We start from the raw sequence: 27,891 nt of genomic DNA, 5'->3' as shown, positions 1-27,891 counted from the left end.
GAGGCATCTTCCATCATGTAAGAGTTAAGGACAATGAGTATGCAATCATAAAAAAAAGCCACTCTGAAAAGTGGAAAATGCAAACTTAGAAAACACAACTAGTACTAAAAAATCCAGTCAAAGCAGTAATACATAACCATGGATCTTAAAAGACAAGATCCCACACAGGTAAGCTAGTTACTGTGGGAAGGCTTGCCTGAAGAGAAAGGTTTTCAGCACACAACAAATAACACTTTAAACAAAATTCACAAACATAAGAAATCGAATCGAACATATCAACCCACTTGAAACGAGGGGAAAAAACGAGATGGAAAAACTATGGAAACACTTGAAGAAGAGAAGCGAGGGGGAAGCGATGAACGGACAGCCTTCGAAGCACAAACACACACACGCCCCCCACCTCCCACCTGCCCTGCCCTGGGTCGGGAGAAGAAGATCTGGGGAAGAAGCCTCGGGAGGGGCTCGTCGCCGTCATCTATATAAAGGAAGGGATTAAAATTTATAATCAGGTCAACCGCCTTGGGTCCTCATTTATCTAGCTATTTAAATAGATAAATAGATCCCAGGCGGTTGACCTCATTGTAAGACCATTTTTGAAGCTAAAACAGGAAGTTTACAACGACTAGAAAGTGTGAGAGAGAGAGAAAGAGACAGAAAGAGGCGCAAAACCCTTTAATGAGAGCCTAAGAAAGTTAATTATCCAGGCAGCAGCTCCGCTCCAAGCCGCGCTTTTGCCGGAGCATGCCGGGAGTTGTAGTCCACAATAAAGCCTCCAAGGCTCTCTTTCTCCCCCCTCCCCCCGGTGCCCATTGAGGGGGCGAGGCCATCAACATGGGAGCCGAGCCAGGCCGTACCCCTGTGCGCACGCGCGCGAGCGATTGGGCCGGCGCTCGCCAATAGGAGAAGGTTAGCGGAGGCCTGCCGGCCAATGAGAAGTCGGCGCCGGGTTTCGCCGGCAGCCAATGAGCGGGCGCGCTGCGGGGGCGCGCGGGAGATCGTCGCTGAGGAGGGAAAGGGGCCTCGGCGGCGGCGGCGGCGGAGGGAGCAAGATGGGCGGCGCGCGGGAGCGGGAGCTCCGCCGTGAGTGGGCAGCCAGCCATCGGGGGGGGGGGAGAGGCCGGGAAGAAGGGAGGGGGGTATTTAGGGGCGACCTCCTCCCCCATCCTTTTCCACCTCGGGAAAGTCACTTGGTGTGAGGAGTTGGTGTTTTTTGGACTACAACTCCCAGAATCCACCGCCAGATCATGGGATTTGTAGTCCAAAAAAAGCTAACTGCTCCAGGCTGTGGGGCTGGGGTGGGCCTCGCCGAGTGCGTAAGGTGAAAGGGGGGGGGGTTTCTATTCTGCACGAAAGCCCCCTCAGAGGCTTTGGACTACAACGCCCATCATCCCCTCCTCGGCTGCGGTTGGGGGTCCGAAGACAAGGGAGGGAGGGCGCGGCCTCGGCCTCCTTGACCCCACACTGGGCCCAGGAATGTAAGGGGGAGGGGCCTATGGCTCTTCCCTTCTCTGCCCCCACCAGGAGTACACGTGTCTCCTTTTCCACTACCCCCATCTTTCAATGACACGCGTTGGTGGGGAAGTGGGTCGGTGGGTGTGCACTGGAGCCCTTGCTGGTGCTGAGCCGCAAAACTTCTGAAAATTCCCATTTTTTTCTGTTAAAAAATAGGTGGAAAGTGTGTTTTTTTGCTGGGAAAAAATGGGTTGTTTTTTTTTGTTGAAATTTGACATCTTGGCGGAGGTGGAGAATTGCTCCCCTTGCCAAAAGATGTGGGAGACCCTCCCGGGAGGAGATCCTTCTGCCCCTTCTGTCAATTCTTGAACTCTGTCCTTTTGTTCTATCATTTCCCTTCTTGAACACGCCATATTATTGATTTAATTGTTTAATGATCACGATGTTTTTATTGTACTTTATGATATTTTATGACATTTGTATGCTGCCCCCAGTTGACGCTGTCTAGGGGGGCGGGGTAGAAATTTGATACGTACGTACGTACGTACATACATACATACATACATACATACATACATACATACATACATACATACATACATACATACATACATACATCCCTTCATGGCAGTGGTGTTCCCTGATAGCAGTGGCCCCTTTCAGCAGGACTCGGCCACACTGCAAACATTGTTCAGGAGTGGTTTGAGGAACATGACCAGGCGTTGCCTTGGCCTCCAAATTCCCCAGATCTCAATCCGATGGAGCATCCATGGGATGTGCAGGAGCACCAGATCCACTCCATGGAGGCCCCACCTTGCAACCTGCAAGACTTCTTAAAGGATCTCCTTGGTGCCCGAGGCCACGGGGGACACATTCAGGAGTCATTTATTTATTTATTTTATTTATATCCCGCCTATCTAGTCTCATTGAGTCCAATCTAGGCGGCTTACAGCAAGCACAATACAATATATTAAAACAATTTTAAATAGGGGAAAAACTCTAGACAAAATGAAACAAACACTAAGAAAGGGAAAAAAGAGGGAAGATTAGGAGTTGGCTGAAGGGAAGGCCCGCCGAAACATCAGTGTTTTTAATTGATTTTTAAAAATACCCAGCGAGGGAGCCCCACGAATGTCAGGGTGAAGGTTATTCCAGAGGTTATTCATGTAGAGTCCATTCCTCGACGCGTCAGAGCTGTTTTGGCAGCACGAGATGACCTACACAATGTTAGGCAGGTGGTTTTAATGGTGTGGCTGATCACTGTATATTGATGTAATTCTGGATGGATAGTAAATTAGGTAGGGGTTGGGAGTTCAATTCGACAGTGGTGCCTCCTGGAAGAAGAGCCAGCCTGGGTGGCCTTGGGCAAGCTGCACAGTCCCAGGAAACCCCCAGAAGAAGGGAATGGAAAAGGTCTTCTAGCTCCTCTCTACACAGAAAACCCTATAGGAAAAGCTATCTTTCCCTGCTGTTTCTCTTTCTGGAACCGCCCTACAGCTTCTGCCTTATTGGTTCCCAAACTTGGTGTTAGAGACATTCTTGGACTAGAACCAATGTTCCTTCTAATTTTCTGGAGTGCAAGCACAGCAGCTTTGCAGAGTCCTGGCAGTGACTGGAAGCAAATAGGAGGAAACAATCATTTGGCTGCATGCGCCTGTTGCAGTGGCACAAGAGGCGCGCACAGCTTAGAGGGAATGTCGACTGGCTTTCCCAGGAGCCCTCGTCAGGATCATCGGTGGTTAGGGCTCCTAGAGAGAATGTAGTAACCGAAGAGGCACTAAATAACATCAGGTGCCTGCCTGTCTTGGAAGAGCTGGACAGGCGAACCAAATCCCCCTTTAGCAGAAATAAAAGCGGCCTTGGATTCCCTCACCTCCGGCAAGGCACCTGCTGGCCACCAGGGACTAGAGCTTGAACAAAATGGCTGTCGTGAACATGACCCTTGTCTGTTTGTTCTATCTGGGAAATTTGTGGAGTTGCAGTCCAGGACTTCCAAGGTCTGTTTTCCTTTACATGGAGAAGTGTGCACTGTTGGGAATTATTGAAGGATGACAGCCTGGTCTTTGAAGGGCTGGTTATTTATTTATTTTATTTTATTTTATTAAATGTACACTCCTCCCATCTACACACAACTCTACTCTGGGTGGCTGGGCAGTATTGGTTTCTGAATCCAGGGGATGAATTAACGCCAACCCTGAGATTTCTCTCTCTGCTCTTCTTCAGAACTCCAGAAGGACAAGGAGAAAGCCCAGCGGAAGGGGGACCTGAAGGAGGAAGCAGCCCTCTGTAACCAGCTGGGAGGGATCTTGGCTCAGCATGGTGAGTGTCACCCGGAGGGACCAAGGCGGCTGGCGGCTCCTGGGGGCTGGCTTTTAGTAGCTCCCGGTGCTACAATGGCTGTTCCTACAAGGCGAGACGTAGTGATCGCTGCTGCAGTTTGTGGAGCCATCTCTGGTGTTTTGAGAGCCCAGCAAAGCCTTACAGGCCACAGGCATCTTGTGGTGGTTTACTTTTGCTATTAGGTGCAGTAGGAGAGACAGTGTGAACTCTTAGGGTCAACCGTTTTCCCTGCTCCGAATGACCTTCCGTTCCCAGGATCCTGAACTGCAGCTTCCAACAGCAGCTGTTGACGTCTTTGGTCATGGTGGGCAGTCCCTGCTTTCCTTTGACCCAAAGTGTGTGTGTGTGGGGGGGGGTGAGAGTGATCAAAGGTCTGCCGAGGCCATGGCTGAAAGGAGACCTGGGCCCAGCTGTTCCACTTTGGGGACCCATGGGGAGGGTAGTGTGGCTGCTACTTTTCGGCTTGCTGCTCCTTAGTCTCCGGTGTCTGCAAATTGTACAGTCCATTGGAACTCTGACCACGCTCCTGCAAGCTTTCTAGGGGGGTTGAGGGGGGTGTCGCTGTTTGGCAGAGGAGGCCAGACAGGTGGAAGTTACAGAAAGAGGGGCTCAGCAGCTGCCTCTGAGCAGGCTGCTGAACATGCGTGCAGTCAGTCAGGAGAGGGAGAAGGTGACCAAGATCAAGAGGGGGGGGTGTCTTCCCCTTCTGCACCCCTGCAGCAGTAGACCCAGCAGTCTTGACTTTCTTAATCCTCCAAGGCCTGACGTAGAGTCCTCTGCCCCCCGACAGGGCGCTACCAGGAAGCTCTGGAGGAGCACCGGCTGGAGCTGCGTCTCCTGGAGAGCGTCGATGATGTCATTGGCTGTGCCGTTGCCCACCGCAAAATTGGGGAGTGTCTGGCTGAGCTGGAGAGTTATGAAGCCGCCCTAAAGGTACGTGGGCCAGGCAAGGCAGAGGCATGGCCAGCAGCGTCGTCTTGGCCAGAGTTCTTCAGCTTTCGCATCTTCTGTCCCACGAGGCGCTCTGTCCAAGTGCCTGGCTCCTACCGTGGTAGAAATAAACAGCCTCCTTTTTCCAGGAAGGGAGTTTAGATATTTACAGACATTCCCTTATTATGTCTACAATTCAGATACAAATACTATGGGGTTCTTGGAAGTAAACGCAAGTGCAGTTCTGTATATAGCTGAAAACTAACACAGCTGTTGAGTGTAAATTTGAATGTTGTAATAACAGTACCCCCCCCCCCCCCGGTGTGGCAGAAGATGGCAGATGGATGGCCCGAGGCCGCTGGCCTTAGGAGGGCAGGGTGTGCCACGTGTGCAGGTGGACTGAGGGAGGATAAATTCCTTGTAATTATTATGAAAGTCTGGGATTCCACCTCGATTAGCCCTGTCCTTTCTCCACCACTTTTTGAGAACTGTTGGTGCGGGTAGCTTAGCAAAAAGGTGCTTAATAAGTCCTCGCAGGAAGTCTCTTCATGCTGGAAAGAGGGTGGGGAGGCCCCTGAGGGGTTCCCCCAGGAATCTCCTAAAATGCGTGAAACCTGACAGTGTCAACTTTGAAATCTGAAAGCATTTGTGGAAGTACGAATCTCAGCTAGTGTGGTTTTGTGTGTGTGAATGTCTATCTGTCTATGTTCCTTTTCATTTCTCAAAGCATGTTGCTGGGCCTCGCAGTGCAAGGTACTGTAAATGTATCTGGCCAAGGCTTGGGTGGGGCATATAGGCAGGGATATAACCTTCGTTCACCTACATACATTCCTTCTCAAGTCCCTTTTGAGCCTCAGCATCTGTTGTTATTAGCAACAATTTCCTTTTTGCATTTGACTCGTGTCCGATGCTTTGCCGTGGTCTTTTTAAAAGTTCTTCGTCTGGCCAGCTGCCGCTGGAAGGACAACTTGGTCACTGGGTGAACTTATGGACTGGGTGGAATTTGAACGTGACTCTTTTGTGCGGAAAAGTCTCTCCTAAATAAAGCTTGCCTGTGGTTTGGAATGGGGACCTGGGTCTGTTGAACCTCTTGCAGCATCCACTCCCAGTTCCTTTCAGAGTTTGCGGCCGCAGACCGTCTGCCGCGGGCGGTGCTGGGGGACCTCCCTTGACGCCCTGGTCTTTGTCCCTCTCACCTTGCCAGCACCAGCGCCGGCACCTGGAGCTGGCCTGCTCCCTCGGCAACCACGTGGAGCAGCAGAGGGCCTGGGCCACCATTGGCAGGACTTACATGTTCATGGCTGAGAGCAACCCCTCCGGTGAGGCCCTGCAGGAAGCCGAGAAGGCCTTTAGGAAGAGCCTGGCCGTTCTGGAGGAAAAGCTGGAAGGTACAGGCTCCCTGAAGTGGACTTGGGCGCTGGTGAACCGAGGAGGACCATTGCTGGAAGACAAGGCGGTCCAAGGCATTTGGTGGGTGGGGAGAGCGGAAGCCTGGAGCTTGGCCCGTGAGCCGCCGCTCGTCTCTTTCTTGGGGGGGGAGAAACCCTCTCCCCCCTCCTCTCTTAAGGAAAGGGGATTCAATAGGTGCTGGAGGGGCAGGCGGGAGGGGGATGTCTGCAGGCAAATAGCAGCCTGCTGGCTCACCACGAGCTCTTCTCCCAGGGGATGTATCGCAGCGGTTGCTGAGCGAGATGAGGACCCGTCTCTACCTGAACCTTGGCTTGGTCTATGACAGCTTGAAGAACCCAGCCAAGCACACCTTTTACATCAAGAAGAGCATCTACATAGCCAAGTAAGGGCTCGGCCGGGTTTCCCCCTCCCCATCTGCCCAGTTTGAACGGCACGTGGGCTCCCTATCAAAGGATGAATGCAGCAACCCCCTGCTGCCCTCCTCAGAACGTGACATGCTTGAGCTCAGAACTTTATTTGGGTGTTAAAAACCTCTTAAACCTTTCAAAATATTTTAAAAGACAAGCCAAGTGTGCCGCTTACCATATTTTTCCATGTATAAGACTAAACTTTTGTCTAAAAACTTTCGACTAAAAATTGAGGGTTGTCTTATATAGGGAAGTAAGCTGAGGAGAGAACAAAAACAAGTGGAGGGGAAAGCAGGGATCAGACTGATCCTGCAGGGCTTTGAATCCCTGCTTTCCCCTCCAGTTGCTAATCCTTAGCAAAAGGAAAGCAGGGATCAAAGTGCTGCAGGATGGCTTTGATCTCTGCTTTCCCCTCTGCTTGCTAAGTCCCATGGGGCTTAGCAAAAGGAGGGGGGAAAGGATCAATGCAATCCCGTGGCTATATAAAAGGAAAAGGGATCAAAATGATCGTGCAGTGGTGGGATTGCTTCGATCCCTTTCTCCCTCCGGGGCTTAGCATGAAGGGAGAAAACAGGGATCAAAGCGATCCTGCAGTGCTTTGATCCCTTCCCCCCTACACTTGCTAAGCCCCACTTAGATTTCTTAATTTGGGGTTGGAAAAGTGGGGGGTCTTATACATGACAAAATACAGTATATACTGCCCCAGAGTACTTAAAGCTCTCTTTCGGGAGTTTACAATGTTAATGATGCAGGCTACCCATTACCCCCCGCCACGGCTGGGTATTTAATTTATCAGCCTTGGAAGGCCAAGTCCACCTTAAGCTGTCCTGTTGGGATCAAACTCAGGTCGCGAGCAGGGTCTCGGCTGCGTACTGCAATTTAACCACTACGCCACGAGGCAGCAGACATAAACGCTGTAGTCCCACATGTTTTACCTTGGTTGAATTCCAAGGAGAGGAAAAAAAATTCAAAGACACTTCCAACAGTGTTTACACTGCCATGTTTCACTTGTTTGAAGAATTGTATGTATAAATATGTGAGCCTCTTAGGGAGTACTGGGGACAGCTCTGCAACTTCAGAACCCCTAGCCAGCCAAAGAGGAACTGTTCCAAAATTTGCTCGTTTGCTGAACCTTTGGAAAAAGAAGATGGTTATTATTTGACAGTCCTAAGCTTAAGATTTACTGCAGTTGTCTCGTGTATGCTCCTTCCTTCTCTTATTAGTAGCACGAGCATGGGTGGTGTCCGTAGGTTCTCCTCAGGTGAGAGTAGGTGGCTGTGGGGAGAGACCGAACCACCTCTCTCAGGACGGGCTGGTGATTTCCTGGAACCAAAATCCCTCACACCCCAGGCCAGCTTTCCTTCCTTCTGATGAGGGCAGAGCAGTTGGGGGGGGTGCTTCTTGAAAGGCCTGGCTTTTTCGTCCTTGATACGTGGGGATGGCTAAGGGCTGATGTCCGGCTCTCTGCATGTGCTCAGAGATGCAGTGGGGCCACTCTCCAATGGGGAGGAGGGGAGCTGGGAGGGAAGTGAAGCCCTGTGCCCCTATTGACTTCCGTGGGGGGGTAGGTCTCTCCCTGCCAAAAGTGGCAATGCCAAATGGAGGGGAGCCCCTTCAGAGGGGAATTGTGAGGGGGAGGGCCAGGTTGCCAGTTTCACTGAGCTCAGGGCCATTTGCTTCACTGTTGCTTCTTCTTTTGATTTTGGAAGACTATTCCTGTTCTAAATTATTGCCTAGTGAGGGAAGAATGTCTTTTCAGTGATGGAATTGGGATTCCCAGTGGGGTGGGGGGGGGGAGAAGCCAGTTGCCCAAACTGTGGAAGGCAGAGGGAGGTGCCACATGGTGAGGACGCTGCCGTTCAATGCTTGTAAACAAGGGGAATCAAAGAAATATTGGGGTTTTCCTCCAAACCAGATAGTCTGGGTAGCTCTGGCCAGGCTTCCCTTGAGTGAAAAGTGCTTCTGCTGAATGCCAGGTCAGTGGAGGGCAAAGCAGCAGCCATGCAGAACTGGAGCCTGGGGGGGGGGGGAGTCTGCTGCCCTGGCCTGTTATTACAGACTCTGGCTTGAATCAAACTGGAAGGGGTTACTATATCTCCAGCTTCTGCCAACCAGAATACTCTGTGCCGCAGCAGGAGGAGGAAGAGGCAGGAGCTGGGGCGGTTGGGGGGGAGGGATTTGCGGTGGTCTGTTGCGATTCCATTCCCCTCGCCAGGTGTCCTGTCCCAGAGTCTGACGGCTGTCCAGGGGCTTGGGACAGAATTAGGGATGCTGCCGGCGTCCTGACCAAGCCACTGCTCGGCATTCTCGCTGCCTGAGCTAGCAGTGCTGGTCTTTGGGGTTGATGACGGAGTCTCTTTGGCTTCTGGTCTTCAATGTTTATACTGACACCATGCTGTCAGGAGTAGTTCGGGACCTCGTGCCTGCCATAGCAACCCGGGGACTGTCGTTAGGTCCCTACAAGGAGAGAAAGGGGAGGATACAATGAATAGTATAAAGTCTAGAAAGCTTCCTGGCTTGATTCAGCCTCTGCTTGAGTTGAGCGGCAAGTCCCTCCTCAGATTCATTGAGCTAGTTTTGGAAGGAAGGAGCACAGAAGCAGCACGGGCTGGTCTCAGACAATGGTTTCCGGGAATGCCGGGTGGTTTGCTCCTCTTCCTCCTCCTCCTCCTCCTTCCAGTCAGGCTCAGCTGCACGAAGATCTCTACCGGGCCTACTTCAACCTGGGTACCATCCACCTGCGGGAGGGTGAGCATTCGAAGGCCATGCGCTGCCTGGAGCGAGCGCGGGAGTGCGCCTGCAAGATGAAGGAGAAGTACATGGAGAGCGAGTGCTGCGCCGGCATCGCTCAGGTGAGGGCAAAGCGGCACACTTTGGATGCACAGAGACGCAGGCGCACCTGTGCATGTGCGCAAGTTCCCCTCCTCCCACAACATCCAGAGTGGGGATGCACCAAAGATGCCTTTGTAATTCCAGGGTGTTGTGCTCCCTTTTTAATCTGTCCCTCTTAATATCTGTGTGACATTTTAACACACTGTTTGAGTTGTGTAAGGAGCATGGAGAACGCTTTTCTCGAAGGCTATTCCTTGGTTTTGCGCTCCCAGGATTTCAAGGCTGCGTCATGCGCCGGCTCAAGAGGAAAGTCTGGAGCAGCTCCACCGATCCTCCTTTCAGGGATATATACTAATGCTTGCAAGCATGTCAGGAGTCCCAGAAGGGAAGCAGCCTGGCAAAAGGGGTGGCTGATGCAGGGAAGGGGCCAAGGTCTCCTTTCCTCAAAACTGGCTGAGAAATTCTAGGCAAGGGCCCGCTGTGGCCCCCTTGTTCCTTCAGGGCCCTCTGTGGAGAAAAAGGGGGTCGGTCCATGGCACCCTTCTGGCCCCGAGTTCCTTGCCTTGTCCTCTCATTGGGGCCTCCCCCTAGTAGAGGAGGAATTGAGCCCCCGTTGGCCACTTAGGGGTTCTGGCGCCCTTGATCCTCTGCCCTCTGTGCCCCCCATGCAGGTGTTGCTGAGCCTGGGAGACTTTGTGGCGGCCAAGCGGGCCCTCCGGAAGGCCTACTTACTGGGCTCCCTGCAGCCTCAGCAGCGGGAGAGCATCTGCAGCAGCTTGCGCTATGGTGAGTGGGAGACACGAGCCCTTTTGAACAGCTTGCATGCCAGGAGCAGCAGGCGCTCTGAGCTTTTGGGGCGCTCACTGGGGGCTTTCTCCCTGGCAGCCACAAAGGTGAGCCGGCTGCAGCAGGCCCTGGAAGAGGAGGAGGCAGCCGGTCACCGGGAAGCCGCCGTGGGCCTGTGTGAGCGACTGGGGGACGTTTTCTCCAAGGCGGGCGATTATCGGCGGTCTGCTGAGGCCTACAAAAAGCAGGTGAGGCGAGGCTGCTACTCAAGGTGGTCTACAGAGAGGGGGGGGGCCTTTGGCTAGCTCGGCAAAGGTGAGGATCCCTTCTGAATGAAGGCGAGGAGGAGGGCTGAGCTTTTCCCAGAGTGGTTGAAGAACTGGGTCCTGATGAGGAAGCCTGAGAAAATTGGGGGAAAACTTTGAAGGAATTTCCAAGGGGCTGGTTGGGTTGAATGAAGCAAGGCCAGGAGGGAGGGAAGGGTGACCCCAGGCTGGACAAGGACAAGGGGAGAGGGACAGGCAGGCAGATGAGGGCCAAGATGCCATGCTATGGCATTGCAAGGTGGTCTCATTTCAGCTGTGCCACGCCCGGGCTCTGGAGCGGCCGGCGCAGGAGCTGGCCGTGATCCACGTTTCTTTGGCGGCCACGTATGCGGACCTGAAGGACTATCCGCAGGCAATACAGCACTATCAGGAAGAGCTGGATCTTCGCAAGGGAAACCCCTTGGAGGTAAGATTGGCTTGTGTGTGTGTGTGTGTGTGTGTGTGTGTGTTTTTAAGCGTCAGGGGCACACTTGGGATCCTTTGCTGCTGAGCCCCCCCCCCCGGGCACAGAACACGGCAGGGTTGCTTTTTCCAGTGACGCTCCCCCGAATCCCTCGCCAGTGGGTCCCCGCTGGGAGTGGCCGTTTTCACAGAGCAACAGAAGACCCTCGTCGGGCAGGTGGGGGGGAGAGGCGGAGTTTGGGGGGTAACGGCTTTGTTTTTGCCCCTTCCTTCTTCCCGGACCAGGAGGGGAGGACGTGGCTCAGCATCGCCCTGGCCAAGGAGGAGGCCAAGGAGAGCTACGCGGACCTGGAGCCCTGTTTCCAGAACGCCCTGGAGTGCGCGGAGGGGGCCGCCAACCCCAAACTGCAGGTGAGCCTTGAGAGGGGAGGGGGCCGGGGCTGGGAGGGTTGTTTCCCTTCTGGGATAGAGGAGGAGAAGGAAGAGGAAAAGATTCCTGTCGGCAGAAAGGCAAGCCTCCGTCCTCCCTTCTGTCTCAGACCTTGGGCGAACGTAGTGACAGAGGACTCCTCTCCTGCCTTCTGCCCCAGGCCCTTGCCCCCCCTGCCCGCCCCCAACAAGGCCAGCTCCCATGCTCTGTACCGCTGAAAGATGTTCCGGTTGCCTCTCCGTTGTGGCTCTCCATTGTGCACCGTCTCCTGGCTTCCTTCCACACTTCCGTCGCCCAAGCGCTCCTTGTTCGGACAGATCAATGAATCCGTAATCTGGAGGCAGCGCCTTCCTTCCCTGCCCAGGAAGAACGTTCTAGGCAGGTCCCCCCCCCCATTGTTGTGTTTTGTTCTTTCAACACGACAACACTCCCTTTGAAAGGGAGCAGCCTGAGCCAAAACATCAGGGGTGTAAAGTTATTTGTTCTTGTCTGTTTAAAAGCTGTTCCAACTTGACAAGATGCTTTCATGAAGGATTCTCAGCCCCCTCCGACTTCCTTTCCATGAAGAGACAGCAGAACAAGGGAAGTAGGGTTTAATGTCCTCCGCTGTGTGTGTGGAGTTAGTGTCCTTTCCCTCTCAAAACCAGCGTTTGTGCAGCAGAGCATCAGTCCTTGCTCTCTTAGGCCAGCTGCATTCAGCACAATTTTGCCTGATTTACAACAAAAACGTGGTTCTCCTGTCCCAAGGCGCCACCACAACAGTTTTCATCCTGCACCCAAGTGAAGGTGAGGGCAGGCAGGGTTCGGAAGTATGATGATAGCAGGTTTAGCGGACTGAAGGTCAGGAGAGACACGAGGGATTCTGAGCGAGTCGACGCATGTCAGGTTCCCAGCGTGATGTCATAGGTTGAGATATGGAATCAGGAGACCTGAGTTTGAATTCCGACTCAGCTATGGAAACTTGACTGCGGTGGGTGGGTGAAACCTTTCCTCAAATCTCTCATTAAAGCCTCATGAAGGGTTGTTTTAAACCAGTCCTGACCTGGCATGAGAGGACCAGAGGAGACTTCTTAACAACCTTGTTGTTTTCATCTATGGTCTGTCAGCGTCAGATCCTGCGGCACCTCCTCGCCTCCCAGCGGAAATTCGGATGCCCTGAAGCAGCCGGCACGCTCGCTCAGCTGCAGGAGTTGTGCCGCGCGCAGGGCTGGAGCTCCGATGGGGAAATCAGCGAGGAAGAGGAGGAGGAGGAAGAGCTGCAGAGTAGCGAGCCTCTGGACGTGAGCGACCTGGAGCTCTCCGATAGTGGTGAGTGTGGTAAAAGAGGGTCGGATCAGGAGCCACAGCTATGGCTGGTGCTGCCTTTGGCTTATGGGGAGAAAAGAGATATTGGTTCTGACATGTTACTTGTGATGTTACTGCTTCCTGCACCCCTCCTTTTTTTTCTTAAAACAGAAGAATATGTCTGGGACTGTGGAACCCCTTGCCACTAGGCTCCCTGGTTCCTTAATTAGCTTCATAATCTCTGCCACTGGCAGTTTAAATGTTTTTCGTGGCTTGTTACTTATAGGACAGGGACCTGATGAAAGGAGGCCCCTTTCTGAGGCAGTCCAGACTATGGGACAGGAATCTATGAAGGTGATCCTGTTTTGCAGAAAGGAGAAGAATGGTTCCTTCTGAGCAACAAACAGCCTTTGGGCTTTTTGAAAGAGGGAGCCATTATGGTCCCCTGTCTGGCTGGGATTTTCCTCCGCAGCCCAAGTTCCCCCAGTGCACCCCAGCCAGTTTTAAGGTTACTCCCTGTGGGGTTTCCCTGTCTCTTTGCCAAACCCATCCCTTTCGTCTCCAGCTCTCTCCCCCCCCTCCCACGTGAGCTCAGCCCCTGTGGCGGAGGAGACCAGGAGGGGAAGAGTGGCGATAAGAGGATGCAGGAGAGGGAGGCCCTACCAGAGGTCTGGGGCACCCTTCCTCCCCCCCCTCCCTGCGAGACCATGGAAATCAAGGGAGCAGGAGCTCCAGAGGAAAGGGCAGGCCTCTCCCCTCCCCTAAAGCCGCTCTGGAGCAGGTGGCTGCCCGGTGTGGTCAGGGCATTTGGGGAGACACGGGCCCAGAGAGCCATGCTGGGCGCTGGCCCTCGCGCCCCCCCACTTCGTCCTGCAAAGGCAAGCGGGCAGCAGGCCTGGCCCTGGGGTGCTGTAAATGCCCCCCTCCTTCCTCACACTGGAGGGAAGGGAGGCTTGAGGGGGGCAGCCTGGGCAGGGTCCCTGACCGAGTCTGGTTTTCTTGCAGACGAGGAGGAAGAGGACCTGGAAGGCTACACCAAAACCGGGCCGGGCCAGCGCAGGATCAACAAGGTCAGGTGCTCTCCAAGGCCAACCAGCGCTTTTGGGCCAGGAAAACTAGTGGTTGGTGGTTGGCGGGGGTGGGTGGGGAGGGCGCTGCCGCCAGCCAGCCAGAGACCTCCCAGTTGCCAAGAGCGGCCAGTCTCCGGCTCCCAGACGTGCGTGCGCTCTGGAGCCTGATCCCAGGGGGCCTGCGGCTTCCCTGCAACGTAGGCCTGTGTTGGGAGAAGGGTGCTCTGGGGCTGATGGAAAGCCGGGGATTTCAGGGAGCCCGGCTGGGCTTGGAAGAGGCCTTTTTCACTCCTAGTCGATCGCCTGGTGGCATCTGTCGCCAGGGTCTGAGAGGCTGGCCTCCTGGCTTGGGACGGCCGGCTGGCCTGCCTCTGTCCCACCCATGTTGGAACTGTGGGTTGTCAGAAGGGGAACTGAGGGGGCACAGCAGGTGCCCACAGGGCAGATCTTGGACCGTCAGCCGGTGGACTCCTCGGCCCGAAGGATCTTGCGGGTCGGCTGGTTTGGGGGAGGGGCCAAGGGGTGGGTGTCTCTCCCTGACCGTGTTGTCTGCCCTTCCCCAGTGGAACCAGCGGAACTACAAAGGGGAGACCCCGCTGCATCGCGCCTGCATTGAGGGGAACCTGCGCCAGGTCCAATTCTTTGTGGAGAAGGTGCGCTGAGGGCTGTCCTGGCCTGGCGGCCGAGGGGTCTGTAGCCAAGAGGGGTCTGTAGCCCTGCCCTGCCCTGCCCTGCCCTGCCCTGCCCTGCCCTGCCCTGCCCTCCAGCTTTCTGGGCCTGAGGATGTTCTCCTGTCTGATCCGTGAGACTCGCGTTCTGAGGTTGACCTTCCAAGCAGGGCCGGGCAATTCAACACGGACGTGGGCCGGGTCTTCCCTGGGTCATGAAAGCCAGCTTAGGGGATGCTCCCTGCCTGCCCTCCGAATCCCGTGATGAGAAGGAGGTTGCAGGGCCTGAGCCGAACTGGAGGTAGAGGAGGGGAGGACCTGCCTGTGGCCTGGAAGCTGAGTCGGTTCCCAGGGCCCAACGCTCGGGGCCTCCCCAGGGACTGGGCTCAGGTGGGGCGGAGCAGAGGTCTTGCCTTGGCCAGGTGAGGGCAGCTGTCCTTCCTGCTCCGTCCCTTGCCCAGATCCTCGTCCTTTGAAGGAGGGAAAGCGGAGAGAAGGTGGGGGGGGCGGTGTGAGGAATCCGGGTCGTGCTCTCCCCTCAAAGGCTCTGGGACCCCCTGACGCAGGCCCTTTTTTGCATCTGTGCACCAGGGGCACCCTCTGAACCCCCGGGACTACTGCGGCTGGACCCCACTGCATGAGGCTTGCAACCATGGGCACCTCGGTGAGTGGTGGGCTGTGGGGAACACTGAGGAGGGGGGGTAGGAACGCCGGAGCTTTTTGAAGCTGCTCCTGGGGGGGAGTGGGGGAGGCTGTCTTGAAGGCGAAGCTTTGGGACTCTTCCTGCAGAGGTGGTGCGTTTCCTCTTGGACCACGGGGCGGCCAAGGACGATCCTGGGGGCCCTGGCTGCGAGGGCATCACCCCCCTGCACGACGCCCTCAACTGCGGCCATTTTGATGTGGCAGAGCTCCTGATCCACAGGGGGGCGTCTGCACTCCTCCGCAACGCCAAGGTGAGGTGCTGGGTGGGCTGACACCTGGGGTGGGCAGGGTGGAGGGTCTTCGCGGGTCCTCCTGGAGGGAAGGGACTGGGGAGGGGATCATGGCAGGGGTGGTGGTGGGCTTAGAGGGGAGAGTACTTTGCCAGGGTGGTCATTAGGCCTTCTCCCCCTCCCCACCCCAGCTGCTGCTGCCTCCTCTTCCTCCTCCCTGGATGCCCACAGCCCTCGAAAGGGGAGGCTGCATGATGGAGCCCCAGCTCTTGGGCAACAAGAGGAAGAGGAAAGACGTGCCCATTGCCAATTAGCCTCCTTGAGCCCTTCCCCCCCCCCCCCGCAGGGTATGACTTCCATTTTGGCAGGGTCTCAGCCCCTTTGGAGTAGATCTGCCCTTCTGGCTGGTCCTGCTCTCTAAAGTTTTTGCACTCCCTCTGGCCTCTTTGGCTGCTCTGCTTGCAGACGCTGGTGCTGGCCAGGGAAGGAGGAGGGCTCTGCTGTTTCTGGGGTGCCAACGCCCACCCTGATCCTCGGCCCCCTTTCCCCCGCTGCACCTTAGGGCCAGACTCCTCTCGGCACGCTGCAGGGATGGGTTCAGCTCTATGGCAAGGATCTGGACCGGGAGACGCGTGAGCGCTGCAAGGCCATGGAGAGCCTCCTCCAGGAGGCCATGGCGGGTCGAGGTGAGGATGGGCAGAGGATGGGTGGTGGCTTGGCACTACGGGGGTGGGGAGGGAGAGAGGGAGACGGCACTGGTCCTGGCAATGCTTCACAAGCATCAGGGAAGGTGCGTGATACGAGGGCTCTCTGACCCTTAGCTCTGATTTGGCTTCAACAAAGATCTACATCTCTGAAGTTTGCAGAAGCGTAGAGAGGAGCACCCCTGCTCAAAGCTGGCTCCGGGCCTCTTGCAGGACCCCCAGGGAGGAAGAGCCAAGGGCTCGTGCAGTGGGAATTGGGGGCCCTCAGTCTCGGGCGCCCCTGGTGCAGGGGAAGCCCTGCCAAGCGGGCGTCCTGGCTTCAGGAGCTGCTGCACTTCCGAGAGAGAGAGAGTCTCGGGTGGAATGGCCAGGCTGCTTTTGTGACAGCCGTGTGTCCGTCCACCTTTCCATTTGGCTTCGTCCTGTTCCAAGCCTCTGCTCTTGGCAGTGAGATGGCTTCTGGTTTTTCCCTTCTAGGTGCTGGGCCAGTGCCTCCCCGAGAGCAGCCGGACAGTGAACTCTTTGATGCAGAACTCTCGGGGCCTCAGGCTTGCAGCCCTCCAGAGTCCGGCAGAGAGGCCTCTCCAAGTCCCCGGTGGAACCAGCCCAGGCAGGAAGAGGAGGAGGAGGAGGAGACGACTCTGCGGAGGCCTGTCAAGAAGAGGCCGCGGCTGCTCGGCCAGAGGGAAGGAAGGATGTGGGCCCTGGGTTCGGTTGAGCCGGAGGGGCCCAGGCTGGCCGCCCCAGCTGAGTACCAGGCTGCCCTACGGGGGGTGGGCAGCGCTCAGTCCTGCCCCCCACGGAGCCCCGAGCAGGCCAGGCTCCCTGCCAAACCAGCCCTCATCCCCCAGGAGGAGTACGTGGGGGACAACTGGCTGGAGGACGACCTGGCCCTGAACCCCAACTCCTCCCGCAAAAGAAGCCGGCGGAACCCAGCCCGGGAGTCGGGCTCGGAGTCTGAGGGAAGTCCGGAGCGGGAGATCCGTGGCGATGGGCTTCCCGGCCAATCCCCGGCGGTGGTCCGGAAGAATCGGCGGAAAGCCAGGCAGAGTCGCCTCACCCTGATGGTGGACAGAACTCCTCTGGGCAGGATCCGAGGGGCATGTGTGGTGGAGGCCCCCGAACCGACGACGGATCCCAGCAACCTGTGTGGGGCAGCCGCCGGGGCCAGCCGGGTCAATGGGGTGGCAGCTGTGGATGGAGAAAGCCCACCCCCCGGGCTCAGGCAGGTGAGGTTGCCACCGGCTTGCAGCCCTGCGGAGCAGTTTGGGGCCCTTTGAGCTCTGTCGTTTTAGGGACAAGACAGGTCCCAACAGGCAGCCGACCCCCGTGTGGGGATTCTCTGACTCAAGGGTGGACTCGCTTCCCTCCCGCACAGAAGGGAAAGGATGAAATGGGGGTCGGGGGGGAGCCTGCTTCTTTGGGGACCTTTGGCAGCCGTGTAGGTGCGTCGGAGAAAGAACCCACCGCCTCCTTGGTGCCGGTTTTGTTTCCTGTCTGCAGCTCCCGACTCCTCTCCCCCCGATTCGGGTGCGAGTCAAGGTGCAAGATAACGTCTTCCTCATCCCTGTGCCGCACAGGTAAGGGTGGAGTGGGGGGGGCTGCTCTGCCCCTTGGGGGGGGGTCTCTCTTGCTTGATCCTCGAGAATCCTTTTGCCAGACCCACCTGAGGGCCTGTCTCACCCAGGGTCCAGCTTCTGTTGACAAGCGGTGCCTGAAGCAAAGTGACTCCGGTCGCCTCCAGCCTCTGGTGTAAATCCATGCTCAAGCTTCCTGGGTCCACATTTCCCCCTGTCCATGGTGACTCTGCTCCACACCGCCTGGTTCCCGTCTCTCTGACCTTTGCTGCCCTTTATTGATTGGGCTGTTGTCCTTCTTCTGCAACAGTTTTTAGTGTTGGGAGCCCTGCCTAGACTGCATGGCTGGTATGGGCAACTGATGGTACAGGGCCACCCTAGAGTCATAGAATCAGGGCGTTGGAAGGGGCCTCGGAGGCCATTGAGTCCAACCCCCTGGGCTCAAAGCAGGAATCCAGGCCAAAGGAGCTCTGCCAGGTGATTGTCTCTAAATGTCTCTTGACGGCTTTCCTTTGCTCCTGCAACGCTTCCTGGGGGTGACCGTTTCATTGCCCTTGATGGTCTGCAGAGGTGGTCCCTTGAAGGACCACCGCTCCCAGCGAGCATTACAGCAGGAAGTGGAGACCTAGACGGAGGCCACGGCCTTGTCCAGGCGAGTGAAATGAAGGTGCCCGGAGCGATCTGTATTGATGGGCTGGAACTCCCAGGAACATGCCTGGGGGATTCTTGGAGAATTCTGGTCGTGGAAGTCCAAAACAGAGTGAAGGGCTCACCATTCACCATGAGATGTTTGCAGGGGGGGGGCAGACGGACTCTGGGGTGGATAAAGGATCTCTGTCCCCCTTTCCCTCTGACCTTTCCCTCTTTCTTGCTGAATGTGACCTGGATGTGAAAAGCTGGTCATCTCCCGCTTGGCATCTGTGTTACAAGTGTGTCCGAGCGCCTTCTGGGAAGCAAGTTCTAAGAATGTCAGGGCTAAGGACGGGCAAAAGCCAGCCTCTCATTTCCCTTGAGCCCCCTTTTGGATCGCTCTTAAATGGGTTCCGTCTTGACCTTCCTGAGAAGGCTGGGAAAGGGCCCGGCCTCCTGCAGCGTTCCTCTCTCTCCTTCCTCGCAGTGACTCTGAGAGTCACCCCGTGGCCTGGCTGGCGGAGCAGGCCTCCCAGCGCTACTACCAGGCCTGCGGTCTCCTGCCACGCCTGACCCTGCAGAAGGAAGGGGCCCTCCTGGCACCCCAAGACCGAATTGTGGACGTCCTGCAAAGTAACGAGGAGGTGAGTGGCTGGAGAGAAGAAGGCCGGGAACCCCCGGTCCGCGGGGGCTGCCTCTTGCTCAGGCATCCCCCGCCTCGTCCTGCCTCCGAACGGGTCACTTGGGTCTGCAGGAGGCGGCCGGTTCATGTGCAAGGGGCGTTTGGAGGCTCCTGGTCAAGGCCAACAGGCTTTGAGTGGAGGGGGGGTGCGTGCCTGCATGTCCCCTGCTGACCCTCCAGCGCCCTCTCTTCCCTGACAGGTGTTGGCGGAGGTGCAGTCCTGGGACCTGCCGCCGCTGGCCGAGAGGTACCGCAAGGCCTGCCAGAGCCTTCCTGGGGGTAAGCAACCCTTCTGTCCCCGGGGGCTGGGGGGGCAGGGGAGGCTGTCTCTGTGGCATTTTAAAAACAAACCACAATTTAAAGCATGATTTAATTTTTTTTTTTAAAAAAAGTTTTAATTTAAATGGTCAAATCCAGTTTTTAATATATTTAAATTGTGAATTAAAATATTAAATCATGATTTGGATCGATTTAAATCCAATCCCCCCTGGCCCATCAAGGTGGAGCGGGGAGGTCTCTTAGGAGGGGCTTCCTCCCTGCCCTCGGCCTGCGGCCCCCTTCCCCATCTTCTCTCCTGGGTGCTGTGGGTTGGGGTGGCCAGGCCAGCTTGCCAGGCTCTGGCCCCTGATGAAGCATGTGGGGGGGACCTGTCTCACTTTGCTCCCAACGTCTGGCTCGCAGGGGAGCACCGGCTACTCCTGAAGATGCTGGAGAGACAGGAAGGTGGCCCAGTCTTCAGCGCCTCTGGCCTGGCCCTGCGCCCGCGCCACTTGGCCCCGCTCCTCCGGGCCCTCAAGTTGCAGACCTCCATCCAGCAACTGCTCCTCCCTGGGACGGGCCTCGGAGACGACTCGGCCGAAGAGCTGCTGGCCAGCATCCGCACCATGCCCGGCTTGAAGCGGCTGGACCTCTCGGCGAACCGCCTGGGCCCCGAGGGGCTGCGCAAGCTGGTGGCCGGCCCGGCAGGGCCCAGCACCTTCCAGGTAGGGCCGGGAGGGAGGCGGGTCACGCGATGGCACGGGTGGTTTGAGGTCTTTGGGGCAGCTGGACCAGGAGGGCCCCTGGGGCCAGATGGGTGCACAAAAACTATTTCAGGACTTTATCCGGGGAGGGGCGGGGGCTGGCAATCAAGAGAGGGGGCTTCACTGGTTGAACAGGAGGTGCCTTTTGCAGACGATGCCATGTCTTCCACATAACCGGCCACATTTTCCCATCACTCTCTCGTTTTCATTGTATCTTTTTCTTTTCTTTTCTTTTTACTCTGATTTTTCTCTCTCCAGTCTTCTTTGCCCATGTTTGGCAGATAGCTCGGTCCTTTTGCCGTCATGTTTCTATACCCTATCTTACACCACCCTGAGAAATAGATGCTTATGTCCTCTTTAAAATGAAAGCATATGTTATTGGGCATTTTGAACAACAGTCCGATCTTCCCAGGTGCTGCTACCTGAGAGGTGCCTCCCCACCCTGCTTTTAACCTTTGAACGGCTGAGCTGGAAGAAGGGCCCCCCTGCATCATGGAGTCCAGCTTCCTCTCAAGGAGGCCCCGGGGGGGCGGGAATCGAACTTCCAACCTCTGGCTCTGCAGCCGGAGACCTCGGCTGCTTGCCATCTTGTCTGGCGTTCTATCTTTTTCCCTCCTGTCTTCAATTTGATGCCAAGTGGCCGGTCTTCTGTTTGCCCCCTCCCTCATTTCAGAGCCTGGAATGGCTGGACCTCAGCTTGAACCCCTTGGGTGACGGCAGCTGCCAGCCCCTGGCCGCCCTGGTCCAGGCGTGTCCCCTCTTGAGCACCCTCAAGCTGCAAGCCTGCGGCCTCACCCCCGCCTTTCTGCAGCACTACCGCCTCCAGCTGGCTAGTGCCCTGAACGGTAAGAGGAACCGAGCCTGCATGCCTGCACCAGGGAGGGCAAGCGTCTGGCTTCACTGGAAGACGGGAGAGGAGCTCTTGGGGGGGGGGGGTGTTGCTTCTTGCACTCCAGCCCTCTGTCTCAGTGAAGCGCATCTTCCACTCGGTTGTGTATTGCTTCCTTCTGCTCATCACGATGAGACTGAAACCGCTTTGCTAGGAAAGGGAGCCTGCCCTCCCCTTTCCCCGAGTCCTCCCTCCCTCCTGTCTGTCTGTCTGTCTGTCTTCCATCCGCCCTGTTCTCCTCCCTCACCCCTTCACTGCCTTGCCTGGCTCTTCTCTCAGGAGCGGAGCACCTCCACCACCTGGCCATCTCCCACAACGCGCTGGGCGCCTCCGGCCTTGAACTGCTCTTGAAGAGCCTGCCTGGCAAGACCCTCACCCACCTGGAAATTGGCTCGGTGGGCGCCGGAGCAGAGGACCGGCAGCCTCTCTGGCGTCCTGTGGCCAGCTACCTGGCGCAGGTAGGATGATGGGCATCATCAGGTGGGGGTCTCCGAAGAGACCAGCCCTTCTGTTCCGTCTCCTCCTTGGGGCTCCCGAGAGTGGATAGGGTGGCAGGTTGGGCTTCCTGTAACTGCGTAGAGGAAGAGGGGGAACCGTGGCAGGTGGCCTTCCTTCCCCCTTCCTGACGTGGTCCCTTCAGCAGTTGCTGGAGAACACGGAAGACAAGCTTCGGCCACCCCTTTTCTTTCTTCCTTGGACGCAGGAAGGCTGTGCTCTCACTCACCTGACTTGCTCTGGGAACCACCTGGATGACGACGGTGTTGCAGAACTGGCCAGGTAAGGAGGGTCCTTCCAGCCTAAACTCCCTAAGGCTTCGGGGTGTGTGTGTGTGTGTGCCTGCTCCCCTCTAGTCATAGATTCCCCAAAGGCTGGAGAGACAGTTTTCCAAGGACCAGCAGCCCCACCCTGTGAAACTCTTCTGCAGAGAGGAGCTGAATGCAGCCACTCCTGGGTTTTTTTTTTCCCTTTCTTTTTCTCTCTTTCAAGCAACACCAGGCTGGGCCGTGGGGGAAGTGGGTCTGGCCCTCCAGGTCAAGGGATTGGGGGCGGGGGGGAAGCTCTCTATGGCTGCCGTAGGCTCGCTTCCTGGGTGTGGGTGGGTGAGCTCACAGAAAGGGCCAGAGGACGCAAGCTGCCACTCCTCCTGTTCAGGCTCCCTGCTTCGATCACAGTATTTATTTATTTATTTATTTGATTTATACCCTGCCCATCTGGTAAATCTATACCACTCTGAGCTGCTAAGCTATGGATGGCAAGAGGACCCCAAGGGGTTTCTCTTTTTCTCTCTCTCTCTCTTCTCTGGTGTTCCCTCTTCAGATGCCTCCCTGTTTGCCCATCTCTGGTCTCTCTGGATTTGTCCGCCAACCCCAAAGTCAGCATTGTGGGGCTCCGGACGCTGTTGCTGGCCCTGGAGGAGAGGACGCCTGGCCTCCAGTTCCTCGGCTTGGCAGGTGAGTGCGCAGCTGACCCCCTCTGCTCCCCCCTGGGGGGGGTCACCTCCCTCCCCCAACAGAAGGGCCCAGCTGGATCCTGCCTTTCGCCTGGAAGGGTTGCTGCCGTCTGTCTGTGTTAACTGGTCCATGCTGGCCCCCAGAGCCATAGCTGGAAATGTTGTTGAAGTAGGGAGCCATGACCTCTGCCTCTACCACCAGCACGGGCAGCTCACTCTTGCTCTCTCAGGGAAACACAAGCCTTTGGCCAGAAGGTGTTTTGGGAAAGGACCCTTTTTTCCAGGCGCCAAGTCTTCGCCTTTCACGATCATCCAGGATCGGGTGGTCTCTCACGTTAGGCCATGCTTTAAAGAAGAATTCAGAGAGAGAGCATGAGCAGTTTCTGTGGGCAACTGGGGTGTTTTGAGGAAGGGCAGGACAAACACCTACCAGGTCTGCCACCGCTGCTCTTCCTGGGTGGTGGCAAAACTCAGAGCAGGAGAGAGAGAGAGAGAGAGAGAGAGAGAGCACTCCTTGGAGGAAGAGGGGGGTTGGGCTACGGCTGGCCTGGAGGAGCCCGAGAGAGACAGGATTCGCGAGGGGTGCTGAGCTCAAGCTGACCGGCGATCTTGCCGTCCTCTCTCCTAGGTTGTTCTGTGGAAGGCCCGCTGGACCACCTGGCCTGGACCAAGCTCTCCGCCCGGGTGTGCCGCCTGCAGCTCTGCAGTCGCCGCCTCAGCCGAGACGACCAGCAAGACGTGGCAGCGTTATGGCGTGGCCCGGCGGGCACCTCCTTCCGCTCCGTCACACGGCACCACAAGCTCTTCTGCCAGTGCCTGCCCTAGTGCGGGTCTTGAACCTTGCCCCGGTACCGCCCAGTTCCCGGCCACTTGGGAAACGAGAGCCCCCCCTCCCCAGCCGCGTGCAGGATTCCTTGCCTTGGAGTGGCTGCCCAAGGCCAGACGTGTGTGCATGCGAACTTGGGCGGCTCCACGTGGCTTCACTGGTGGCCCTTCCTGGGATCTCACGGGGGCCTCTTAAATCCTGCTTGTGACAAGCAGAACCCAGTGGAAAGTGGACGACTGGGTGACTGGCTCCCTCGCGCATCGTGAAAGGAGGCGCATTAAGGGAAGGAGAGGAGGCTGGTGGGGGTGGTGACAACGACCGGAAAGGGGCTTCATCCTGATCCCCCCCCCCCCGGCTAACTCTCCTGAAGTGAACAATGTCTGCTTGCTTCTGTAACTGGGAACTGCAGGTCTCAACGGGGAGAGCAGGGAGTGAATTGCAACAGATAAGGCTGCTGCTCTCTTGTGTGTCCCTGTAACATACTCTTTTTGTGTTTTCTGCTGCCTGGAAACAGAAAAACAAAAACAAAAACAAAACCCACCTACCCACCTCTGTAAGGCTTCGGCCTTTCCCTTATTTATTGAATGCAAGCCTTTCGCCTCACTGCCCAAGATGCTGCCTCTTTCTTTCGGCAACGGGGTCAAAGGAGGGGGGGGTGTCTTGGTTTTTGGTCCATTCGCTTTCGGAAATGGGAGGAAGGGAGAGAAGGAAACGGGGGGCTTGAGGATTCCCTCCACCCCCTTTCTTCCGAAGCATGTGTCTGCTTAGGAATGAAATTTGGCTCACGTCGTCATGGCTTAGTGTAGAAAGAGGATTTATTTGCTTCACCCCTCTTGAGGTTTGCCTCTCTGAGGTGAAAGCAAGACCCAAATAAATACAGGCCCCTCTGGGGCATTCCCTGGCACCACCACGGTCGCCCTTCGACGGCGAGAGGCGGCCGCTGAACCCTCCATGGACCCTCCCTGTTTCCCCGTGAGACTGTGAGCACAAATATGATGCAATGAAAGAACTAACAGAAAAACAATAGAGCTTAAACACAAACAAGACCCTCTTTTTTCAAGAAGGGTCCCAGTCAACAAAAGGGCAACAGGAGGCCTGTACATTCGACGCCCTGCACCATGGCCTCCTCGCCGCTTAACTCCGTGTAGCCACTGGTTGGGCTGTTGACGGTTCCAATCCAGCCCCGGCATCGTCCTCACGAGTGCAAAAAGCGGTTGAAGGCATTGTAGGCCGATTCCAGATCAAACAGCATCTGTCGGACTTGGGAGTCATCCAGTTCATCAGAAGCAGACATCCCGCTCAGGGTCTGCAGCCTGGAAAGGGAGAAAAAGGAGCCATCGCGTGAGAGAGGAGGAGGAGGAGGAGGGCTGGTCCCTTGGCCTCTTCAGGCTCTTTCAACAGTTCTACTCATCAATATGGGGTGGGTGATGATGGAGAAAAGGGGGACCTCTTGGCAAATGACCCACGGGAAAAGAAAGGGGCACATGGGGCAAATAGACCAGGAAAGGCCACGAGCAAGGCCACAGGCCAGTTACTACCTGGACAGAAGTGACAGGGAGAGCAGGAGAGGTCCCTAAGGCCCTTCTACCCTGCCTTGGACAGAAAAGCCAAAATAAATGCGTGACCAAGCTTGTGGCTTGACCCAGTCGTGCCGCAGCCCTTGACACCTCTCTCCGCTTGAGAAGGGAAGAAGGGCTGAGGACGCAAGAGAAAGCAGCAGGGTGTGGGAAGGCTCGCGCCCAGCCACCGAGGTCCTGCTCCTGAGAAGGGAAAACTCACCACTGGTTCACTTTCTGCCGGCCTTCAAAGTCTGGGGGCAAGTGACTCATGCGGTTCATGGTCTCCATGAGTTCCCGGAGGTCGGGCTGGATCTGAAGGAGAGGAGAGGAAAGTGGAGTAGATGCTGCCGGCCTTCCCACTCTGCCTCCCCCCCTTACCGTCTCCCCCACTGCAAGCATGCAGGTGGGTGCTGGAGTGGACCGTTGACTCCTAAGGAGCCAGGCGGCGTCCTTGAAACCAACTGAGACAATGCCGCTCTCACCTCGTCCATGGCCCGGATTTCCAAGCGCAGCTTGTCCATCACTGTGATAAAGAGCTGGAAAGGAAAACCACCTTCTGGTCAGCCAGAGCTGCGACCGGGTGCAGGGCGAGACCCACCAAAAAAGGAAGGAAGGGGGACGGGCGGTCACGCAACCTTTTTTCTGCTCTGCTCCCCCAACCTACCGACACAATGTCCGCAATGCAGCGGTTGAGGTTGCCCTTGTCGTCCTTGATGGTGATGGGCCGGTCCTCCTTGATCCTCTCCATCGCCAAGGGGCAGTCCAGCTGTAAGGAGGTTTCAATAGGGAAGGGGGAGCCAAGATGAGCCACAGGGGGTCCCTAGAGATTCCCCCCCCCCCACGGTGTGATCCCAGAAATGGAGAGCAGAAGCACTGGGCGTCTTCAGCCGTTTGGTTCCGGGGATGAGAACTCAGGCTTGTCCGTAGCACAGCGGCCGCTCTGGGCCCACCCGGCCAGCAGCCCGTGTCCCTCACGCCAGCTCCCCTTTGGCTCCCCACACCACCTCCGGCCAACATCTGCTCACCCGAAACTTGCGGCAAAAATCATCGATGGAGTTGATCTCCAGCCCTTGCACCTGCTTGAAGGCCGCCTTGTACTGGACCAGGAGGCGAGAGCAGGCAGCCGTGTACCTGCCGGGAGGGAGGGAGGAAGAAGACCCTCAGCAGCAGCAGGTGGCCCACTGCCCGCTTTCCTTCTGCCCACAGTGGCTCAACATGCTCCTGCCCTGCATGAGGATGATAAAGAGATACAGGGAGCGCCAGCACCCACAAGACAGAGGGGAAGGAGCCTGCCCACCTGCCTGCCCAGCAGAGGATGGAAAGAGCCTTCCCGAAAGGGCCTGGCAAGTCCCGACCCTCCCACCAGGCCAGCCAAAGTGCAGTCCTTCCCTCCTCGTTTGCAGGCTGTCAACAGACGTTGGGGCAAATGGTCCCCTCCTCCATAAAAGCCCCTGGGACATTTACTCTCCCCCCCCCCCCCAGTAAAGGGCAAGCGTTCTTGAGGGAGTGCCCCTCGCTCCCAGCGCCCCACGACTCACTCGCTGGGAGTGACGCAGTCCTTGATGTACGCTTTCTCCAGAGCCTGCATGGTCTTCACCACAGCAAACAACTCGGCCATGTTGTCGTACCTGAAACCAAAGTGGAGTCTGTGGGCGGAAGGCCTGCCTGCCCCTAACGGGCTTTTCCCTGAGAAAAAAAGGGGCTTTCTTGGGCGACAGGACCTCCCGCCTCCTGAATATCGGTCGGTCCCCTTTGGACGTTGTGGGGACGGGAACCTTCGCTGGGCACAGAGGTGGTAACCTTGTGAATTCCAGCTGCGTCGCTCCACCGTGGCCACCCCTCTCTCTTCAAAGCCTCAATGAACGGCATCCTCCACCCAGCCTGAAGCCTGAGAGCCCTTCACACAAGCAACAGATCTGGATGTCGAGGGAGGAGGTACTCACTTCTCTCGCTCCCGGGCGTTCTTGTACAGCTTCACTTCCTGCAAGGGAAAACGGAGATGTTGCACCCACTTGATTTCTGCACCCTACAAAAGATGTGGACAGGAACCACTTGACCCCCACCCCTTCCCATGGCCTTCAGAGGAGCCCCTGTCCATCTGGAGAGAAGCGATCCATTGCTGGTCACGCAAGGGGAAGCATCTGAAATCCTGCCCCCACCCTCCCCGCCCGTAACCAGGCTGCAAACAACCCACTCGTCCTGAGTTCCACCAAGAGGTTAACAGCTCTTGCTAAAAAGCAATATGTCACTTGCCTCGTAGAGTTCTGGCTTATTTCCTGGGGCTGGAAAGGAAAGGGGACAGAAACGGATGAGCAAAGGCAGACTCAAGGCTTTCTAAAAGTGGTGGTTGTGGGTTTTCTGGGCTCTTTGGCTCTTTCTTCTGAAGTTTGTTCTTCCTAGCATTTCGCCCGTCTCTCTGTGGCCATGGGCCTCTTCAGAGGACAGCGCTAAACACCTCTTGTGATCCTGAGACAAGCCAGCCTGGGATGCCCTCCCGCTCTACCCCACAGGGAGAGGCACTGCACCCTTTTCCCCACCTCAGAACAGAGCCAGGCCAGGGGCAGGGAGTCCGGAAGCGAGGCAGATGGGGCTCCGGCTCCGGGACACCCCCTCCGGCCACAGCCCCGCAAACCGACGGGCACGCTTTCGTGGTCCGAGTGTGGATCCGCCCTGGAGCCTGAGCGTGTTTCTGCCTCCCTCCTCCGACTGTTTTGCCATTTGCTTGTGTGTGTGTGTCTGTGTGTGTGTCTGTCTGTCCCCCAAGACCCAAAGAACTTGCCTCCCATCCCAGGCGTGGCTGGGATCCCGTGAAACATCCTTCCTTCCTTCTTTCCTTCCTTCCTTCCTTCCTTCTCGGTCACCAGGAGCCAGAGGAACGCTGCCCAGGGAGAGAGCCTGCAACAGACAAGCCGGAAGCCCCCCCCCCCCGGGTGAGCCTGGCCTTTCCCTCACACACACACACTCACACACACCCGCTGTTTTTCTTTCTTTTCCGTCTTTAGGGAAGCGCCAGGGAAGGAACCGACGTCTCTCTGCAGCGAGGCCAGCGGCGGGGTCACCCAGGTCGGGTAGATAGAACCGGAGGGCACGAAGAAGGAGGCCGAGAGGGAGGAAAGCCGAAGGAAAGGGTGGGTGGAGGCGTCGGGGAAGGGGGCGACTGGGCTTCACCCACACACACACACACACACCCCACACCCTCCCGGGAGCGCGCGCGGGTGCGAGTCGACGCCGTGAAGGAAAGGCGCCCCCTCCCCACCGGGAAACCTCTCTCTCTCCCCCCCCC

The 27,891-nt window shown here is 56.8% G+C and overlaps 3 protein-coding genes across 4 annotated transcripts in view; 2 read left to right on the top strand and 1 right to left on the bottom strand.

The window, feature by feature from the left end:
- Positions 1 to 27,891, top strand: part of LOC144588734 (uncharacterized) — a 110,663-nt gene that overhangs the window by 66,886 nt on the left and 15,886 nt on the right. The gene's annotated exons all lie outside the window — the stretch shown is intronic.
- On the top strand, positions 933 to 23,652 carry TONSL (tonsoku like, DNA repair protein). Of its 2 annotated transcripts, XM_020814890.3 has the most exons (26): positions 945 to 1,080; positions 3,676 to 3,771; positions 4,583 to 4,725; positions 5,927 to 6,110; positions 6,385 to 6,514; positions 9,220 to 9,391; positions 10,043 to 10,157; positions 10,257 to 10,405; positions 10,737 to 10,889; positions 11,171 to 11,296; positions 12,422 to 12,623; positions 13,605 to 13,669; positions 14,233 to 14,322; positions 14,929 to 15,001; positions 15,127 to 15,290; positions 15,832 to 15,955; positions 16,451 to 17,202; positions 17,477 to 17,553; positions 18,668 to 18,824; positions 19,063 to 19,141; positions 19,544 to 19,845; positions 20,558 to 20,729; positions 21,053 to 21,231; positions 21,477 to 21,550; positions 22,091 to 22,224; positions 22,852 to 23,652. In XM_020814890.3, exons 1-26 carry the CDS (start codon positions 963 to 965, stop codon positions 23,046 to 23,048), a joined length of 4,227 nt encoding a protein of 1,408 aa, XP_020670549.3. In that variant the 5' UTR covers positions 945 to 962; the 3' UTR covers positions 23,049 to 23,652. The 2 variants fall into 2 exon arrangements, with proteins under 2 accessions (XP_072855712.2, XP_020670549.3); XM_072999611.2 differs by lacking the exons at positions 20,558 to 20,729; positions 21,053 to 21,231; positions 21,477 to 21,550; positions 22,091 to 22,224; positions 22,852 to 23,652 and adding an exon at positions 20,143 to 20,551 and having other exon boundaries at positions 933 to 1,080.
- On the bottom strand, positions 23,847 to 27,641 carry VPS28 (VPS28 subunit of ESCRT-I). Its single transcript, XM_078392107.1, has 9 exons — positions 27,388 to 27,641; positions 26,862 to 26,890; positions 26,552 to 26,589; positions 26,147 to 26,236; positions 25,634 to 25,739; positions 25,273 to 25,374; positions 25,091 to 25,144; positions 24,829 to 24,920; positions 23,847 to 24,362 (listed from the first exon to the last, which is right to left on the bottom strand). The coding sequence occupies exons 1-9, from the start codon at positions 27,422 to 27,424 to the stop codon at positions 24,245 to 24,247; spliced, it is 666 nt and encodes a 221-aa protein (XP_078248233.1). The 5' UTR covers positions 27,425 to 27,641; the 3' UTR covers positions 23,847 to 24,244.

The sequence above is a fragment of the Pogona vitticeps genome, chromosome 4 (assembly GCF_051106095.1).
Source record: "Pogona vitticeps strain Pit_001003342236 chromosome 4, PviZW2.1, whole genome shotgun sequence".
Classification (NCBI taxonomy): Eukaryota; Metazoa; Chordata; class Lepidosauria; order Squamata; family Agamidae; genus Pogona; species Pogona vitticeps.
Note: the sequence above shows the minus strand (reverse complement) of the source record. Positions and strands in the feature narration are given on the sequence as shown.

Excerpts from the sequence above, each read along its gene's own strand:
- TONSL (XM_020814890.3), top strand. The coding sequence starts at position 963 with ATGAGCGGGCGCGCTGCGGGGGCGCGCGGGAGATCGTCGCTGAGGAGG. Across the intron at positions 1,081-3,675 it reads GCGGGAGCGGGAGCTCCGCC|AACTCCAGAAGGACAAGGAG; the intron begins GTGAGTGGGCAG and ends GCTCTTCTTCAG. Across the intron at positions 14,323-14,928 it reads TCCAATTCTTTGTGGAGAAG|GGGCACCCTCTGAACCCCCG; the intron begins GTGCGCTGAGGG and ends TCTGTGCACCAG.
- VPS28 (XM_078392107.1), bottom strand. The coding sequence starts at position 27,424 with ATGTTTCACGGGATCCCAGCCACGCCTGGGATGGGAG. Across the intron at positions 26,237-26,551 it reads AACGCCCGGGAGCGAGAGAA|GTACGACAACATGGCCGAGT; the intron begins GTGAGTACCTCC and ends CTTTGGTTTCAG. Across the intron at positions 25,740-26,146 it reads GACTGCGTCACTCCCAGCGA|GTACACGGCTGCCTGCTCTC; the intron begins GTGAGTCGTGGG and ends CCCTCCCGGCAG.